The 18,970-nt window shown below is 51.9% G+C and overlaps 1 protein-coding gene across 1 annotated transcript; it reads left to right on the plus strand.

Moving 5' to 3' along the window:
* Nucleotides 1-10,405: 10,405 nt before the first annotated feature.
* Nucleotides 10,406-11,677, plus strand: GPR101 (G protein-coupled receptor 101). The gene has a single exon (XM_074278372.1). The coding sequence runs from the start codon at nucleotides 10,406-10,408 to the stop codon at nucleotides 11,675-11,677; it is 1,272 nt and encodes a 423-aa protein (XP_074134473.1).
* The last annotated feature ends 7,293 nt before the right edge of the window (nucleotides 11,678-18,970 follow it).

The following is an 18,970-nucleotide window of genomic DNA, read 5'->3' on the forward strand; positions in this document are numbered from 1 at the left end:
CTGTACTGATGATATTGATTTTTCTGAACCAAGTCCATCCCTCTTAAATCATATCTTAATCACTTCAGCCCAATGCATTAGTCCATTGAGATCTTTTCAGGTCCTGGCTCTGACTTCTAGTATTTTAGCTCTCCCTCCCAATTGTTGTGTCATCTGCAAATTTGATAAACCTGGTCTTTATACCTTTATCCCATTCTATTTTTCTCTGCGTCTTCGGAATCTTATTCTTGAGCATCGCCCATGCTTTCAGGGTTGACTTCCCCTGTAGCAATTTAGTCCAGGAACTCCCACTTTCTCCTCTGTACCGTTTCTGAACCAAAATCTCCTTTCCCAGACAAAGTCTGAGGTTCCTGCCAGACTGTGTCCTGCTTTCTTTGCCTCAGTCACAAACTCTGGGAGGAAATGGTCCCCTCTTCTCACCCTGGCAACTAAATCCTTCCAGTTTTATAGTGTAGATTTTCCCCTTGTTGATTCCTCTCTTTTCTGAAAAATGAAATTATCACTAGGGCAAGTCAAAAAGTTATTAGCTGCCCTGCTTTTGGCCGAGAGAGAGAGTTCCAGCAGATGTCTGGATAATGGAAGTCCCCCATCGCCGATATATCACGCCTCTGAGCCAGGCTTGCGATGTGCTTCCTGACCTCATAGATTTCTCTTCATTCCAGGTGATCTGTAGCATACGGGATGACAAAATTGCTTCTATTTCTCCTCCCACTGATCTTCACCCAAGTGCTTTTCTCCCTACTTCCAACCCCGGTCTGGTTACTAGATTTGCTCACAAGTTTGCCTTCTTAATGTGTGATGCTTACAGTCCTCCCCCTTGCCACCATACACAACACACACACACACACACACACACACACACACACACACACACACACACACACACCACTGCCACTTTTTTTTTTTTTTTTTTTTAATAAGGAATACCCCATTTGGAGTCCTATTCCATTGCGGTCTCCTCCCACTATGTCTCAGAGATACCCATAAGGTCAATCAGCACGAAGACCTCTTCCTCTTACCTGTTACCTAAACTTTGGGCACTGATGTACAGACATTTGCATCCAGGGCTTTTACTCTAGCTCCCTTCTTGGGTTTTGTCTCCTCTGAACTGTTGGATTTCTTAATGGCTATTCTTCCTACACTGCAGCTTCTCTCTGTGGCTGATGGACCGCGAGGACAGAGTTTCCTTCCTCCCTCCCTCCTCGGTCCCACCCTCTCCTTCTCAGTTTAAACCCTCTCTAGGACACAGGGTGATACCAGACCCCTTTGGCGGATGGAACTCGCCTGAAACAGGAGCCCGAGGCAGAGGGTCACGTCCAGCCAGCTAGATACTGGGGCCAGCTGGTCCTCCTCCTCCTGCTTCCCCAATGTCGCTTCCTCCCGCAGTGCAGCAGCTATCTGTGCTATTCACTTTGGTCTAGGGACACAGACACTTTCCTTTTTCCCTTTTCCTTTTCCCCATCCACCAAGCTAGATACCACAGAGGGTAGCTACGGTGTCAGAGAATAAACACCGAGTGTCGCAGAGGAGTGACTGGCTCCCCAGTACATGGCTGGATGCGGCTGCTGCTCGCAGGTCCTGTGGCCCCGTGTCTCCATCCTCCCCGGGACATGTCATTCCCTCCTCACCTTCCTGCGCTGTCCCATGTCCGGCAGCATTCTTCTTCTTTCATTCCTTCTTCCCATCTTCCTTCCTCTCTGGGGAAAAAAAAAAACAAAACTGTTTTCCCGGAGCCTTTTCTTCTGTAGCACTATCATTTCTGGAGATCACCATGGCCATCCCCCTACTCTCCCCCCAAGCAGACCTTCCCTCTTAACAAAGAATGAGAGTTGAGCAAAACCCAAACAAACCCAAACACGGAAAGCCAGTCGCTGACCCTGCTGGATGAGGTGGCTGACATTTTGCTCTTGCAGCCCCCATCTCTGCTGTTCCAAAGAGCTCCTTTTCCTTCACTATTCTCTGGGTCTACGATAGGGCTTGGGTGTTTGTTTTGCTCTGCCTGCTCAGAATAGGACTTTCCCTCAGTGCTCCTTTATTGACTTCGGTGTACTCGTGTATATTGTTCTTCTGAATCAGCTCGCTTGTCTTTTTGTAAATTGATGGAATTTGGGTCTTTACCACTTTGGGATGTAGCCTTTCCCCTAACCAGTAAAACTAAAAAGCAAAAGGGGTGTGTGTGCGTGTGTTTTGGGGCGGGGGGACAATTCAGCAAAACTAGACAACACATCAAATGAACCCGACAGAGCACACCATGTTGGGCCCCACAGGCCCTCGCGGCCGCAAAGAGGGCAAGAAGGGAGAGCTCATCTCTTCTCAGCCAGGCTGGGATCAGGAGCAAATAAATGGAAGCCGGCTGCGGGCGGGCCCCGAGCCCCGAGAGAGGGGGAGCCGGCTGCGGGCGGGCCCCGAGCCCCGGGAGAGGGAGAGCCGGCTGCGGGCCGGCGTCGAGCCCCGGGAGAGGGGGAGCCGGCTGCGGGCCGGCGTCGATCCCCGAGAGAGGGGGAGCCGGCTGCGGGCCAGCGTCGAGCCCCGAGAGAGGGGGGAGCCGGCTGCGGGCCGGCGTCGAGCCCCGGGAGAGGGGGAGCCGGCTGCGGGCGGCCGTCGAGCCACGTTTGACTTTGTTTCCCCCAGCGTCCAGCACGACGTGAGCGCTTAAGTGCTGGACGCTTGCTTGCTCCCAGCTAACTGTGCCCGGTTCTCCTAGCGTCCGCGCTCTTCTCCCCCTGTGCGTGCCGCTCTCCCGAGCTGTTTCCAGCCGCCTCGCTTCCCGTCTCCATCCTATTCCCCATCCCGTCCCCCTCGGGGGTCCCATTCCCGGGGCGGCCAGCCCCATCCCGTCCCCCTCGCGGTCCCGGGTCCCCCGGCAGCTCGGCGGCCGCTCGGTTCCCGGATCCGGGCGCCTCGAGAAGCGCCGCTCGCAATCTCTGGGCGCGTCGGGGCTTCTCTTTGTGTCCCCGCTCTCCTTGGGGTAGGGGAGCCAGGCTCGCTCTGGCTGTGCTCGGGGAGGAAATGGCTGTCTCTACAGCGTGCTCTCGGCTCCCTTCCCAGTAACTGACATGGTGGAGTCTTGTCCTTCTCCCCCGCCCCGGGGACCGTTTCTCCTTCCACCCCGAGCGGGCGCCTCTGCTTCTCAGCCTGGCCACTGTTCGGCGAAGGACCCCTCCCCTTCGTGGCCCCCCGCCGCCGCCCCCTCCCCGGCGCTCACCGCTACAGCTTCCCCCTCGGGTTTGCCGAGCATTCTACGGGTGTAGGAAATGAAGAAGTCAGTGTGCGTTTAGCATTTAAAGTACCACGGGGAAGGGGCGGGGGGCGGGGGGCGAGGGAAAAAAAAAAACACCATCCCAATCCGGTGTGTAAATGGGTCCCGGCTTTGAGCCGCGTCCACACCATCCCGCGGGCTCGGTTTTGTTGTTTCCATCACAAGACCCAGAGATCCGAGATGGGGAGAGGGCAGGGACCTCGGGGGGTCAATTCACTGCCATGCAGAGAAAGAGAGTCCTGGCTCGGGGTTGGCCGGCAGAAGTCCCGTAGTCTAACCCGAGGCGCCTTCGGAAACCGGGGCGCCCACCGCGGAACGCAACACCCGGCTGCGAGCGGACCGGGACGGAACACCCCGGCACATCGCCTCCTTATTCCCAGAAGCTGTGCCTTAAGTAGTTAAGACTAATAAATAAGCCGTGCCTTAATTAATTAAGACTCCAGATCTCAGTTTCCCTTTTTGTTTTTTTGTTTTTGTGTGTGTGTGGGTTTTTTTTGGAGGGGGGATAAAGAGGCTGCCTGTCACCCCACTGATTCTGGTCGAGCTTTCGCTGGAGCGAGCCTCTTAGATCTTTTTTATGGCGAGCTGAGCAGACCCTCCCCGGCCGGTAGCCGAGAAGCGGATTGCTTGAAGCCCAGCAGAATACTTCCACTGATCATTTTCGAGCTGCGGGTAAATCGCTCCAGACGATAACGTGGTCGTCTGGTTCCCAGGGGAGTCGACCTGTTGCCGTGGTGTGGCGGGGCTCCGAAGCCGTCAGCCTGCCTGCTCTCCGCGGGCAAAGCCGGCCTTTGAGTCGGCTCGGAGCTCCACTGCAAAGGGCGCGACTGGCTTCCCAGGCTGCGTGGACTGTCTCATTCTTTTTAGTGGTAGTGCTTTTGTTTTCAGACCATCTTTCTTTTCAAATCGACCCCTCTGCCCCTCCTTACCCACAGAACTTTCCCTTGTAACAAAGAGTTAAAATGAGAAAAAAAAAAAAAAAAAAAAGGCAGCTCAGCCCCAAGCCCCACCATCACTTAGTTTTGTGTCTATTGTATGTACACCGTATAGCATGTGGCACACCTCTGGACCCCCACCTCAAGTCTTGTGCACTTCCTCGTTGTTCTCAGCACCAGCAGAGGCAAGGCTCCGAAGCGGCCAGGGCGGTAGTCAGGAGACTCGGGGTGCCCCCTGCCTCTCACTGCATAGATTTCTGACTCTGGGCTGTGAGCCTCGGTTAGGTCATCGGCAAGAAAGCCTCCGTAAGGGGGAAAGAGTGCCGGAAGTAGAGAGAAAAGATCTCAGGGAAGATCCCTGTTAACCACCTGGGTGACCTTGAGCAAATTTCCCTCCCCTACTGGGTGCCTCAGTTTCCTTCCCTGTCAAGTGGGGATGACAGGGATGATGCTCTCTGGGTCCCTTCCCTCTCTCATTCATGATCCCGCCGGCCGGCTCGGAGGTGGTTAGGAGGAAAGCACTTTGTAAACTTTTAAAATGCTCCTGAAAAGCCAGCTATTATAAATAATAGCTTAATTCTTGTTATTACAGATGATTATCCCGAAGGTTAATAACAGCAATTAGCCCTCAAAATGTGGCTCGACAAAAGAATTACTGGGGGACTCTGTGGGTCTAAGAATATTTGAGAAAATAGCCGTTCTGAGCTGTCCGAGGCTAGAACCATAGGAACAGACCAGATGTTCGCCTGGCCAACAGACCAGATGTTTTGCTGCTACTTGATAAAAATGAGTCATGAAGTGGAACCTATTGGCATAGTGGGGCCACTCAGCAGAAACTGCAAAAACATACACAGAAAAAAATAAACAGGTTTGTCCATTAGCAGAGGAGCTGGGGGACTGTGGAAACCCAAGGACATCAAAGGAAAATCGGCAACTGGGATAGTCATCTTATGGAGCTGAGGCCCTTTTCTGGGCCGGTGGCAATTCCAGACCCTTGCCATCTCTCCAAAGGTCGTCAGCAGATCGAGCCGACACACGTCTTAGGCACCTGTGCCACAGACCATGTCCCCCTGGCTCTGGGCCGAGGATACAGATAGGAAAAAATGGCAGGCCCTGCTGTCGGAGGGCCAGCTGGTCCTGAGCTAGAGCTCCACATAGTCCATAGAGGATCCGGGAATTTACAGTGAAAAGGGACCATTTAGTACAAATCTCTCTCTCCCTCTCTCTGTCTCTCTGTCTCTGTCTCTGTCTCTCTCTGTCTCTCTGTCTCTCCTCTCTCTCTCTCTCTCTCTCTCTCTCTCTCTCTCTCTCTCTCTCTCTCTCTCTCTCTCTCTCTCTCTCTCTCTCTCTCTCTGTCTCTGTCTCTCTCTCAACAGATGTAGAAACTGAGGCTGGGGAGGTGAAGTCCCACATCAGATCAGAGAAAGAACCTCAAAGGCTCTCTGCTCCTGTCCTCTTATTGGACAGATGAGGAAACTGAGGCACAGAGAGCCTAGGTGATCTGCCCAAGGTGACCCAGCTCATCAATGCTAAAAGTGGGCTCTGACTCTAGAACCTGTTTCCCAAGTCCACGATGACCTCAGCAGATCACCCTGACACCTAGATAGCTAAAATCCCCAACCAAGGTCAAGAGCCATGAGCGGAAGGAGAGAGCCTTGGAGCTTGCAGCCTTAGAGGAGGAATTCGAGAGGGCGGGGGCGGAAGGGACTATGGTCATTGCTGATGATGATAACCCTTAGAGAAATCGGGTACGCCTCCTATAGGAAGCCTTTCCTGATCTCCTGTTCGCAGAGCTCACTCTCTCCCTGTCTCTCCTCTGGTTCACACTCTCTCCTCTCTCCTCTCTCTCCTCTCTCTCCTCTCTCCTCTCTCTCCTCTCTCCTCTCTCTCCTCTCTCCCTCTCTCTGTCTGTCTCTCTGTGTCCCTTTCTCCTTCCCTCTCTCCTTTGCCCCAGCTCCCCCGTACCTGATCGCGTCCGAGCCCTTCCTCCGGGGCAGCTTTGTGGGGAGCCCCGCTTCTGTCGCTGCGGTGGGCTCCCCGATAGCCGGCGCCCCCCGAACGGCCGGGACTTCAAGGCTCGTTGAAAGGGGACGGAGCAGACGGGATCGGAGCCCGAGGTTCCGCTCCAGCTGAGCTGCGAAGGAAGGGAAGCTTTCAACAGGCACCGAGGTAAGGAAGCCGCCGGCCGGGGGTCGGGGGAGCGCGGGGGAGGGCGGGGGAGGGCGGGATGCGACCGCGCCGGGGGGCGGCTGCCGCGGGCTCGGCGTGCGCTCAGTGAAACCGTGGGGAGACGTTGCCCGTGCATTCCCCGTGCTGCCGTGGGTGCCCACGGCATCGCTCTCCGAGAGCGGCCGCTAAGTTGGGGAGGGGCCGCAAGCTGCCCGTGCAGCCTCTGCTACCTGCCGCGAGTCTTCAGGTGTTCCAGCTGCGTGGTCGCGGAGCCGTCCCCTCCCTCTCTGAGCAGCCCCCAACTTCTAAGGCGGTAAATTGGGGGGGGGGGGGAGGTGGGCTTGGGATCAGCGTCGGTGCAGGGAATTTCTGCTCTGGTGAAATCCGAGTTCCTTAGGGTATTTGCTGGCCGTCCAGAGGCGCCTCGGGCTAATCTAGGCTCGCATCTAATCTAACCTGCTCGTTTTTACACAGGGGGAAACTGAGGCTCAGGTAAGGGAAAGGAAATGTCTTGCGCCGAGCTTCCCCAGGCGGTCTGAACTAAGGTTCGGTCGGTTGTTGTTTTCGCTGCGCTGCCTCCTCGCCTCTTAAAAACCCCCTCCCAGCTTGGAGAGCGACGGTGGTGGGGAGGGGGAGATTCTGGCGGGGCGGAGGAGCCCGGCGAGCCCGGCGATGATCCGCACGTCTGGGGGGGCGACCCAGTTGTTTTCATCTGGTTTGTAAAAGAGCGATCGGGAGGAGAATAGATTATCCGAGGGCTAAAGAGAAAGGGCTCGTGCCAGGAGCCCCGGCTCTGGAGGCGGAAGCCTCGGCTTCCAAGGCGCCCCCCCATTACCTGGGCGACCTCGGCCAAGCCCTCGGGCTCCCTCCCTGGAAAGCGTGTGCGCCTTCGCGGCGTGACCGCTGTGGAAATGTGTTCGTTGTGATTGTGCACGGACCGCGCAGCTCGGGTCGCTTGCACTCTTGGGGAGAGGCGAGGAGGAGGAGGGGGAAGGAAATGGGAATCAAAATCGGATGCAAGTAAATGGCAAAACCCAAGAAATACAGTTCAAAAAATGAAGGGTGTGTGTAGGGGGGGGGCAAAGGGGGGGTCCAACTAGAGGGGCCGGGAGGTCCCTCCCCGCTCTGAAGCTGGGAGTCTGGTGAACGTGAGACAAAGTCAGGAGGGACTCGAACTGAAATCGTGCCTCTGACCTTTCCTTGCTGTGTGACTCCAGGCAAAACGGACCTCTCTGAGCCGAAGCTTCCCCGTGCTATAAAATGGGCTTCCTAATACCCACGGTACCTGCCTGCTGAGGCTGCTGTGAGGCTCGGGTGAGAAAATGACTGTAAATGACCCTGTCCGCTGCCATCAGCGGCTAGCATTCTCATCAGAGGATTTCAGGCTGGAAGGGACCTCGGGGACCCTCTAAGACAAGCCCCTGAGAATCAGGGAGGGAAAATGAGGGAAGAGCCCGGCTCGGGGTTACCCCGAGAGCTAGCGCCCGCTGAACTGCGGGAGAAGTGGTCCAAGTGACTTGCTGAAAATCCCACAGGTTGTAGGGGCTTGGGGGAGGGGGAGGGGGACTTGTTCAAGGTCACTCAGGTAGTCAATAGCAAAGGCAGCATTTTAAATGCAGGCGGGGGTTTTAATTTACAAGTCGGCTTACCCTGTTTATGGGAATTGGGCGAGAGAGACGGAGAGAAAGACGGAGAGAGGAAGAAAGGAAGAAAGAAAGAAAGGAGGAAAGAAAGAAAAAAAGAAAGGGAGGAAGGAAGAGAGAGAAAAGAAGGAAGAAAGAGAGAAAAGGAAAGAAGGCAGTAAAGGAAGGAAGAAAGAAAGAAAGGAGGAAAGAAAGAAAAAAGAAAGGGAGGAAGGAAGAGAGAGAAAAGAAGGAAGAAAGAGAGAAAAGGAAAGAAGGCAGTAAAGGAAGGAAGAAAGAAAGAAAGGAGGAAAGAAAGAAAAAAAGAAAGGGAGGAAGGAAGAGAGAGAAAAAAAGGAAGAAAGAGAGAAAAGGAAAGAAGGCAGTAAAGGAAAGGAAGGCAGAAAAAGAAAGGAAGGAAGGAAAAGAGAGAAAGAAAAGGAAGGGAGAAAAGAAGGAAGAAAAAAGGAAGGCAGAAAAAGAAAGGAATGGAAGAATGAAAGGAAGGAAGAAAAGAAGAAAAAAGAAAAAGGAAGGGAGGAAAAGAAAGAAAAAGGAAGGAATTAGAAGGAAGAGAAAGAAAGAAAGAAAGAAAGAAAGAAAGAAAGAAAGAAAGAAAGAAAGAAAGAAAGAAAGAAAGAAAGAAAGAAAGAAAGAAAGAAAGAAAGAAAGAAAGAAAGAAAGAAAGAAAGAAAAAAGAGAGAAAGGAAGAGAGGAAGCGAGAAAAAAAGCAAGAAAGAGAGAGTGAGAGAAGAAAAGGGAGAGAAAAAAAGAAAATGAGAAAGAGAGAAAGAAAGAAAATGAGAAAAAAAGAAGAGAAAGAAATTAAGAAAGAAAAATGAGAAAGAAAATGAGGAAGAAAAAGAAAAAAAGGGGGGAAAGGCAGGAAACTGACTCGGAGCCCCGATTTTTAAAAGGACCCAATTTTTCCTTCAAGTAAAACGCAGTGAGACCCCCCCCTCGCTCCCCCTCCCCCTCCCCAGGACCCTGATGCGGGGAGGTAGTTCCTCACACTGACAGCAGGGCTTTAGCTGCCAACACCCAAACGCTGTCATTGCCGCGGTGGCTGGAGCCGAGGCTACCTCTCCAGGAAGCGTCGCTCGCCCGCCCGGCAGGCGCGGCAGGCGCGGGGAGCCGGGCTCCGCCATCCCGGAGCCGCCGCCAGAGGCTACCTGCCCCAGCAGAGGAGCCGCCCCCGCGAGCCGCCGACCCCCTCGGCTCTCGTGGCCGCTGCGCAGCGCCTGCCCGTCGAAGGAAGCCGCGCGGCTGCCAGGGGAAGACGTGACAGGCTTTTTGTGTTTTTCAGCCTCGAGCCTGCCCGCCATCCTCGTGGGATAAGGAGCGAGGAGGAGGAGGAGGAGGAGGAGGGAGTCTCGTTTCCTGAGCGTGCACAGACGAGCGAAGCCGAGCCGCCAGCGGGGCATCAACAGGTAATGCCATTTCTCTTAAGTCCTCAGGGGAAAGAGCGGCCGCTGTGGCGCAGGCTGAGGGCTCGGGAGGGGCTGCTAGCGCGGGCTCGGGAGGAGGGCTGCTAGCCCCGTCCGCAGGTCGAGCCGGCGCGGGGAGCGCAGCCGCTCTCTCTTCCAAAGGGTCACGGTAACTAGTCGCCTGCGCTCCCGGGAACTGTTTGCCTGTCATGCCATCCGCCTCTGTCTTTCTCATCAGCCGCAATGTAACTAGCTGTTCTCTCTGCACTCTTATTCCACTCCCTTAGGTGAGCGTGGAGCACTTGCTTTTGTACCTGACGGTTTTTTCCCTTTTTCTCCTGCTTACCCTTTTTGCCCCCGCTATACAGGGTCCCTCCCGCCGGCCACGCGGGGCTCGGCCGGGGTCCCGGTGGCGGACCTCCCCCCGTCGCCGGCTAATTGCCCCACGGGGGGAAGAACAGCTGCTCCCCAGCTGTCAGTGGCTCCTTCTTCATTTTTACCACTTTCCCCCTACATTTGGCAGTGTGTGTCTTCCCTGCATTCTTCGGTTGGGGCCGTTCTAATGAGAAAGCAAGAAATCGATGTGAGCCGGCGTTACAGTTAGAGCCGGTCTCCATGGTAAACTGCACTACTGTACCACCAGAGAAAAAGGCAAGTCAAAGCTGTTAAGCGAGGAGAGCATATGTGGGCTGCTGCTTTTTCCCTCGATAACTGATGCGCTGTGACCGCGGTGGCAATTGAATTCAGCTCCGAGACCCGGCCGGGACTCTCGGGAAAGGAGGCGATCACAAGAGGTAAAGGCCATTTCCCACGCGTGAGTGACTCTTCCCACACATCTGTTTAGGCCCACCAAATAAACATTCAACCCCCCCCCCCACCTCTGAGGAGAGGCACGGAAAAGGCATCCTCTGGCATCTAAGGCCGTTGGTTGGCAGAGCCCTTCGTCAGACCCGGGGCTCAGCCGAGCCACGGGAGACAGAAGACCTGGGAACCATGTCTCTGTCCCAGGAGCTCGGTAATTCCACCCGTCTCTCCGGAGACAGCGGCCGTGGCAGCGGAGGGAACGGCAGCCTCGGCGACGGCGGCGGCGGCAACGGCACCGCCGGCAGCGCCAACGCCACTGGTGGCAGCGAGGGGCACTCCATGATCAGCCTCTTCCACTGCATAGTCCGAATCTCCCTCCTGTCCTCCTTCTTCTGCGTCTCCCTCCTGGGTAACTCCCTGCTGCTGCTGGTGTTCCGTCGGAAGCCGCAGCTGTTGCAGGTCGCCAACCGCTTCATCCTCAACCTCCTCATCTCGGATCTGCTCCAGACCACCGTGATCATGCCCTGGGTGGTGGCGGGCTCCCTGCCTTCCTTCTGGCCCCTGAGTGAAAACGCGTGCAAGACCATGATCACCCTGATGCACCTCTTCGCCTACACCTCCATCAACACCATCATCGTGGTGTCCATCGACCGGTACCTGTCCATCATCTACCCGCTGTCCTACCCCAACAAGATGACCACCTTGTGGGGAGGTATGTTCATCCTCAGCACCTGGCTCTTCAGTCTGATCCAGAGCGCTCCCCCTGCCATCGGATGGGGGGAGATCGCCTTCGACAAGGACAGCTCCCTCTGCGTGGTCCTCTGGAACACCAGCCCCTCTTACACCGCCCTCAACATCCTGCTGTCCTTCCTCTGCCCCATGGCCATCCTGATGGGGTGCTACGGCATGGTGTTCCAGGCGGCCCGGAGGCAGAACGCCCTGGTGCATCCCGTGAGGCCCCGGAGCTTTCAGGAACAGGTGGAGGAGAGCCACATTGGCGGAGAATTGCCTAGCGAGGAAGAGGAGGAAGACGGCGATGCCATCATCCCGATCCCTCGCACGTTCCAGGCCAGTCCCAAGAGGTGCACCGCCAAGCCCAAGCCTTACCACTGCAAGGCCGCCCGGGTGATCTTTGTCATCATCGCCTCCTTCATCCTGTGCGTGGGACCTTACTGTTTCCTGGCCGCCGTGTCGGCCGCGGTGGGAGCGGCCCCTCCTTGGGTCAACTCCTGCATATTCCTGCTCTTCTTCCTGCAGTGCTGCCTCCATCCTTACACCTATGGTTACATGCACAAGAGCATCAAGAAGGAGCTCACCGTAGCCTTGCTCGGGCTCTTCTGCAGGAGGCCACTCCCGGGACAGGATTCCAGCACGGAAAACAACTTTGCCATGACCATGACCATGACCGACAGCCGGGCCTTCCCTTCCCACTTCTCTCTGAGCCCGGCCTGGAAATCCTAGATTTCCGGCCGTCACTGGAACTGGGTCCTGGTCCGGCTGGACACAGGCAGAGACAATTACAGACAATTCATTACCTCTGTACAGTAAATTAGTAGAGTAAGAATGGAGGAGGCCGGGGGGGTGGACAACGCAGACGCTGTGAGAAAAGAACTTTGGGATTCTGAGAGGGACTTTCTCCACCCCCCCCATCCCCAACTCCTCCAACCTCATCCCCACCTCCAAGATATATAAAGGACAAATCTTTAGATTTAGATCATCACAAACTGATTCCATCTCGGAACTGTGCTCAGTATCGTTGCCCACTCCCGGAGTTACGTCGTGTCTGCCCGGGTTCCCTTACAGGAACTTGGGATGGAACACGAGGACTTTGAGTACCCGGGACCATGATGGGCATTTGATGGCTACCCAGAGAAACCAGAGGTCAGATTCCTCATCAGTCCAGGTGAACTTTTCTTTCCAGGGCTTTTGAAATCGGCCCAAAGGGCCAACCGTGGAAGAAAGCCACTGAGTCACGATTCAGTGTGAGGATGGCACCCCGGGAAGGTATCAGGAAGCTCTGACAACGTCCGACAGGGTGGACAAAGATCCCAGGACATACTTAAAATGGGAAGCTTGTCCACCCAAAACAGGGAGGGAGGGAAGCACAACCATCAGATCTCATTTCATGTTGTCTTGTTTTTGTGAACGGGTAAGGCTTTAAGGTCATACCCTAAAAAATAGGAAATCTGGAGACACCCCCCCAGAGGGTTTTCTTGACAATATCTCCTATTTCCTATTTCAATGAGGTCGGAAAGAGAAATGCTTTAGTGTTTCTCCTTTTCGACTTCATTTAGTGAACTTAAAGATACAAAATAACTGAATTTTAAAATAAGCCTAAGTTAAATCTTCTCTGCCGGTCCCTTCTGTTTCAGAAAACAGGCACTTCTACTAATGCAGCCCTTGACGTGAACTGGACAGGGCCAGGGCCCTGCATTGTTGGCACTGCCCACGAGAATGATGAGACTCTCATTTAAAAACAAACAAAACAAACAAACAAAAAAAAATGTGATTTGGTGACTGTGCCATCACAAATATGAACTGAGAGAGGTAAAGGGGGGGGGCAGGCCTGGGAAAGAAACTCAAAGGGTGCCCAAATGTCACAAAGGGGACGCCAAGGCTTCTTCCATGCATGCCCAGCTGTTTTCTTCCTCCCGCAGAGCTCCTAATAGCCTCCAAGCTCCCAGCAGGTAAGGGAGAGAGAGGAGGGAGCCTGAAATGACATCGGAGGGGAAAGTATGACATTCCCTGGTGAGTAACTAATGTTATAGCACCACATAGATGGTATGCTTAGCAAATTTGCAGCTGGCACCAAACTCTGAGAACCAACATGTTGTACAGCAAAGTCAGGCTACGAAAAGCTCCTGACAGACAAAAAGATGGGTCTGAATCCAATCTGGGAAACTGTAGTAAAGATTCACGGCAAATCTTACGCCTGGATTAAAAAAAAAAAAAAAAAAAAAAACAACACCTATAAGTCCAAGAAGGGAGGGGTTGGGGTGCTAACCGACCATTCCTCGGAAAAAGGTGGAGATTTTAGTGAACTCCAAGCTCCACGTGAGCCCACACTGGGATGTGGCCATTAAAACTTAGGGGCCATGGTCAGGACCGGAGGAGTTATCCTACCGTTGTTCTCTGCCCCATCAAGACCACACCTGGAGCACTGTGGGGGAAGAGGGAGACATCGAGAAGCCACGGGGCAGATTCCGACAATTTGCCTGAGAGATTTTGGTCAATTCGATGGGCACAAAATAGACTCGGCGATATTGCCAACCTGGAGCCCCATTCTTATGAGATTGCCATATCTCGGGAGACCTCCTGCTTTATTGATATTAGCCCTCCACTGGCTATGTTCTCAATCATTTGCATAGCTCTCTATCTCTTCCTCCTCACTGACTCTGACAGGAGCTCCTCTGAGGAAAGAGGTAAACAGCTCGGTAGCTGGGCTGTGAACAGCTGGAGGACCGCTCTGTCAGTGGTCAACATCTGGAGGGAAAAAAAAGCAAATGGAATTTAGTTGGAGCAGAGGGCATGGGACGGATCTGCCCAGGAAAGGCAGGTTAACTCGGGCCTGTGATCATGAGGAGGGCCCCCAGGGAGACACAACTTTACTCTTGGACTTTTTAAACTTAAAAAAGAAAGAAAGAAAGAAACAGTTCCTAAATATGTGGCCATTTTGGTCTTTTATTTGCCTGTCCCCAGTAGGCACCTGAAAGAGTAAATGACCCCATGACCCATCTTTTGATTAGAGGAGAAAGGGACTGGATTTGGGCTCAAATCTCAGCTTCTCCTCTTTGGAGCGGGGTGATCTTGGGCAAGTCACTCAAGTTTTCTAAAGCCCCAGTTTCCTCATCTGTAAAATGGGGGGGTTGGACTGGATAACCTGGGAGGTCCCATCCAACCCAAGATAGGGATTCTGTGATTCAAAGCTGTTTATGGTAGTTGAGGCTGTTCTATCTAGATCGAAAGTACTTTGGCTAGCAAATACTCAGTTAGGTAGATCATATTTTAGTCACATTCTTAAGACATTTGTTGAAATCGAACCACTTGTTATTTTAAAAACTCAACTGCCAAAACCCATTTTAGAAAAAATTGTCTTGCCCGCCACCCTTCTGCCCCCCCTTTCTCTCTCCCTTTTCTCTCCTGCTCCTCTCTCCCTCTCTCCCGAGTCCCTTCTGCCTCCCTTTCTCCCTTTCCTCTCTCCTTCCTTTCTCTCCCCCTACCTCTTTCTCTTTCCCCATTCTCTCCCGTCTCTTTCTCTCTCCTCTTCCTCTTTGTCTCTCACTCATTTCTCTCCCCCTCCTCTCTCTCCCCTGATTCTGTCCCTCTTTTTCCTCTGCTTGTCTCTCCCCCTCTTCTCTTCTCCCTGATTCTTTATTTCCTCCTCCTCTCCCTCCCCTGTCTCTCTTCTCTTTCTCTTTCTTCCCCTCCTGTCTCCCACCTCTTTTTCCATCCACCCTGCACCCTGTCTTCAAGGCTGACCTTTTCTAGCCATTAAGCCACACCACCCATCTTGCTTTTTGCCACACCATCCTCAATTCCAACCCAGATTTCCAACCCTCCCATCCTTTTGGGTCCATTTAACAATGCCCCCGATGTTCTCATTTGATGGCAAAATTCAGTGATTTAATTTCAACACGTCTTCCCTTTTCTCCTCCCCTCCTCCCAATCTTATTCAGTTTTCCTTCTTTTAGTAAATAGATTTTTCATTACAGGAAAGATGTACATCACAGATCTTTTGGTTGAAGTAAAGCCCTTTTTCATGTGAGATGCTAAGAAAAAGGACCTTTGATCTGATAAGATTCAGCTTTGCTGCCATTTTTTTATTACAGAACAATTATGTGCTAGATCCAATAAAATCTAACAACATTAGGAAATTTTTCTGCACACAATATTCTGTTATTTGAAAATAGGTGAGCACACAAAAAGTTAGTTAGCCTCCCAGGCTTTCACGGGGGCAGCTAGTATAAGGGAAGAGCGCTGAGTCTGGAGCTCTGGGGACCCAGATTGAAATGCAGGCTCTGCCGATTTACTAGCTGCGTGACCTTAGGCAAGTCACTGTACTCCGGTGGGCCTCAGTTTCCTCATCTGTAAAATGAGGGGGTTGGACCAGATGGCCTCTAAGATCTCTTCCAACCCTCAACCCATGATGCTATGTCTTTTGATTTTTCGGTCATCAGAGGATTGGTTGAAAGATGTGGACCTTGGAGAAATGAAGCTTTGGGGTGAAGGGGGGAGTGCTCCCCACAAGACAGCCATCTTACCAAGGAGGGATTAGCCCAGGGCCGGCACCTAGGAGGAGGCAGATTTCAGTTTGATGTAAGGAAGCTTTTTTCCTGGCACAGCTGCCCCAAAGTACACTGGGTTACCTTGGGAGGGAGGGAGCTCTTCTTTCTAGGAGGGCCACAAGCAAAAGGCTAGCCACCCCCCCCAATTGAGGGGGTTCTTATGCCGGAACAAGAGGGAATTGGTGGCCTCGGAGGCCCCTTCGGGCCCCAAGATTCTTTGAGGCTCTCTGATGGCTTTCTCTTTTTCAGGCTTTTGTGAGGCTACGTAATGGCTTTCTTTTCTTTTCTTTTCTTTTCTTTTTTTTTTTTTAAGGCTTTTGTGAGTCTTATCTAACGCCTTTCTTTTTTGTTTAAGGCTTTTGTGATTCTATATAATAACTTTTTTTAAGGCTTCATGTTTTGGCCTCTTAGGACATTTAAACATCTCATTAGTTCCAAATATAGGAAGTAGAATAGATGTTAAAACGATTTTATTTAAGATTATGTATTTAATAATAAAAAATAATAGAGCATCTAGTTTGCCTGGCTATCCGGGCCATGTTGACACACACGCTGCTTGAAAAAGCTTATAAAAACAATCGTATCCCCACTTAGAATGACGAGGGGTCCTCTGTTGGGGCTCTTAAAGCCCCCAGGTTTCCCTTTCTTCCTTTTCCCTGTTATAGCAGTGGCTGATACTTTTTGCCTCTTCAGTCATCCTCATCGTCGACTTGCCTTCCCAGCCTGCGCCTGCCTGCCTAAGCAAGCCGCCCCTCCCCTTTCCCCGAACCCAGGACCGGCTGAGGATTCACAGACATTGCAGGTTAGCCCCAAGGGTGAGATGCTTTCCTAAGGGGCCCAGGAGCCGAGGAGCTCCCCTCAAACTGACAGCTAGATCTGCGAATACCTGAAAGCCCATGACCTTTCCAGTGAGAAGGGAGATAGGAGGAAGGAGGAGGGAAATGTGAAGGTAATTAAGTGACTGGAGTCTTAGCCATGGAGAGGCTGGATAGGTCCAAGGGGGAGCCAGAGGTGGGAAGGTAAAGGACTTCTAGGCACCCCGCGTGTCCAGGTGCCCAGAGAAAGGCAATTTTGCATTTGCGTGTGGCTCTCTATTGAGGTGGGGGGGGGGAGGGTGGCCACGGCTCGGTAGGAATTTGAGAGACTGAATTATGGTTCTTTTCGCCAAATTCTGAAAATAATAATAATAATAATCACTCCCATTTCTATGGAAGCTAGAGGCTTACAAAGCATTTTCTTCATCCCGAAGATGTGGCCCTATTCTAAGTATTGTCCCCATTTTTAGAGATTGGGAAAACCGAGACTCAGAGACAAAGGGCAGTGAAATGAAACTGTCTTTGCTCAAACTGAAGTAACCTTTAGTCAGATTTGGGTGGCACCGAAAGCTGTAGCTTGCTTGAGTCTCCATGGCCAGTCTGAGAGGTTCTGAGAGTTGCAGAGACTCATTTCTCTTTAGGGCCTGTTCAAATCCTGCTCTGGTGGGGCCTTACCGTGCTCTCCATCTCTCCGTCTCCCCCAACCCCAAATTAAATCTATGACTTTTTTGGCCAAAGATCGGCTTAGAAGGCTAGAAACCGAACTCTGCCCCCTGAATTTCTCCAAAAAAGCCATTGAAAAAATTGTCAAAGTCATTTCCAGGTGACCGAGAGATGATTCGACTCGATTTTTTCCCCCAGTGCTAGATCTGGAATTTAAATTGCTAAGGGCACCTCTGTGACCTTGGGCAGGTCCAATTCCCTTCTCTGAGCCTCAGTTTCCTCATCTGTGAGATAAGGAGGTTGGGCAAGACAAATTCTAAAGTCTTTCTAGCTCTCTGATTGTATAATCCACTAATCCATCTAGATTTGCCAAAAATCTCCTGGAAACCTTCAAATTGCCCCACCACTTGGAGTAGAAACATTATGGTAATTAGTGTGACAAAAAGCAAAATTCTCAGTGATTCTTAGGATGGAGCCAAGATGGCGCTGATACAGTTAAGGCTCAGTCGACTCCCCCCCCCTACCCAAATGCACATTTCAAGATGAAAAATATCAAGAAATATTTCCCCTCATACTTAGGTTGGTTTTTGTGTTTTTTTTTTTTTTTTTCTGCTTTGAAATAGCAGCCCTGCTGCCAAGGGGGAATACTCCAACAAAATGTGTTTTCTTCCTTATTTGAGCAAAGGCTTGGAGGAGCCTCTCTGCTGCTTACAGAGCATGGAGGAGGGGGGAGCTGATCACTGGCTTGCACAGCCCCCATACCACTGGGGGTTCCCACCGGGCCCGGGGGTGGGCGGGTGGCCTCCCACCTGTTTGGTTTGGTTGGGTTTAGCCAACATCACTGGAGACCTACCTGCCTCCCCCACCCCCTGCCATCTTTTAGAATCGAGTGTCAAGGGGACACTAGACCCCAAGAAAATTGGTTAGCTTCTAAAGTCACTAAAGGTTTGCTCAGTCCATCAATGGATGAACATCTCTTGTCCCAGCTTCGAATTGGGGCTTTACTGTTTCTATATGTTAGAGAGCCTGATACAGGAGAATGGCAAAAACTTGGAGGCAGACGACCTGGGTTCAAATACTGCCTCCCAATATCACCAACATCACTTGCTAACTATATATCCTTAAGTGCGTCAACTGCTTCGCCTTTAAGCAAGTTTTCTCCTGTGTAGTCTAGGGGTACCACCTGTAGCATCTCCTTCCCAACGGTGTTTGTGAGGCCCAAAGTAGCTAATGTATATAATGCGCTTTGCAAACCTTAACGCTATATAAATGTGAATTATTATTATTATTATTATTATTATTATTACTATTACTGTTATACTATGACTATGACTATTATTGTTATTATTATGTGTTCTTTGACAATGAAGGTGCTAAATATTAGAATTTGTGTTTGTGTAGCTAGTCGCTTTCTTATATGGGCAACGTACACACATCTTGTTAAGAGAGCTCCTGGAAGAGAGGAGGGTTCAATCGTTTCTCAATTTCTGGAGTAGAACAGCTCAGTTGTTTTTTGAAAAATGTGTACAGAACAGAGCACAAGGGGTTTCAAGTAGAGCTAAGAGGCCAATGTCATCTAAAGGCATCTCTAAGATTTATTTTTAAAGCATTGGCCAAAAACAGAGACGAAACTCCATTCTGAGACAACTGGTTGTCAATGTGAGCTGAGAGTGTCGATGGAAGGCCTAGCCGGCATTGTCCACAGCACAATGGGCACTTGTCACCCACCACCCCCCTCCCATTGACTGCACGACAAAACAGACGGCCAAGTCCGATATTTCCCTTACAGGAGGGGCCTCTCGGAGGCACCCGAGATGACTTGGCACTGTCTAGGCCCAGACAACATCTGTCCATCTAGCATTTGACCAACACGGAGATGTGTCCAAAGTAAAGCTTGTCCAGTCAAGCCTAGCTTTCAGATACTGGAAACAATTGGGCGTGACAAATCACAATAGCTCCCAGAATTCCCTGGGAATTCACTTTCTTAAACT

Source organism: Sminthopsis crassicaudata, chromosome X (genome assembly GCF_048593235.1).
Source record: "Sminthopsis crassicaudata isolate SCR6 chromosome X, ASM4859323v1, whole genome shotgun sequence".
Taxonomy (NCBI): Eukaryota; Metazoa; Chordata; class Mammalia; order Dasyuromorphia; family Dasyuridae; genus Sminthopsis; species Sminthopsis crassicaudata.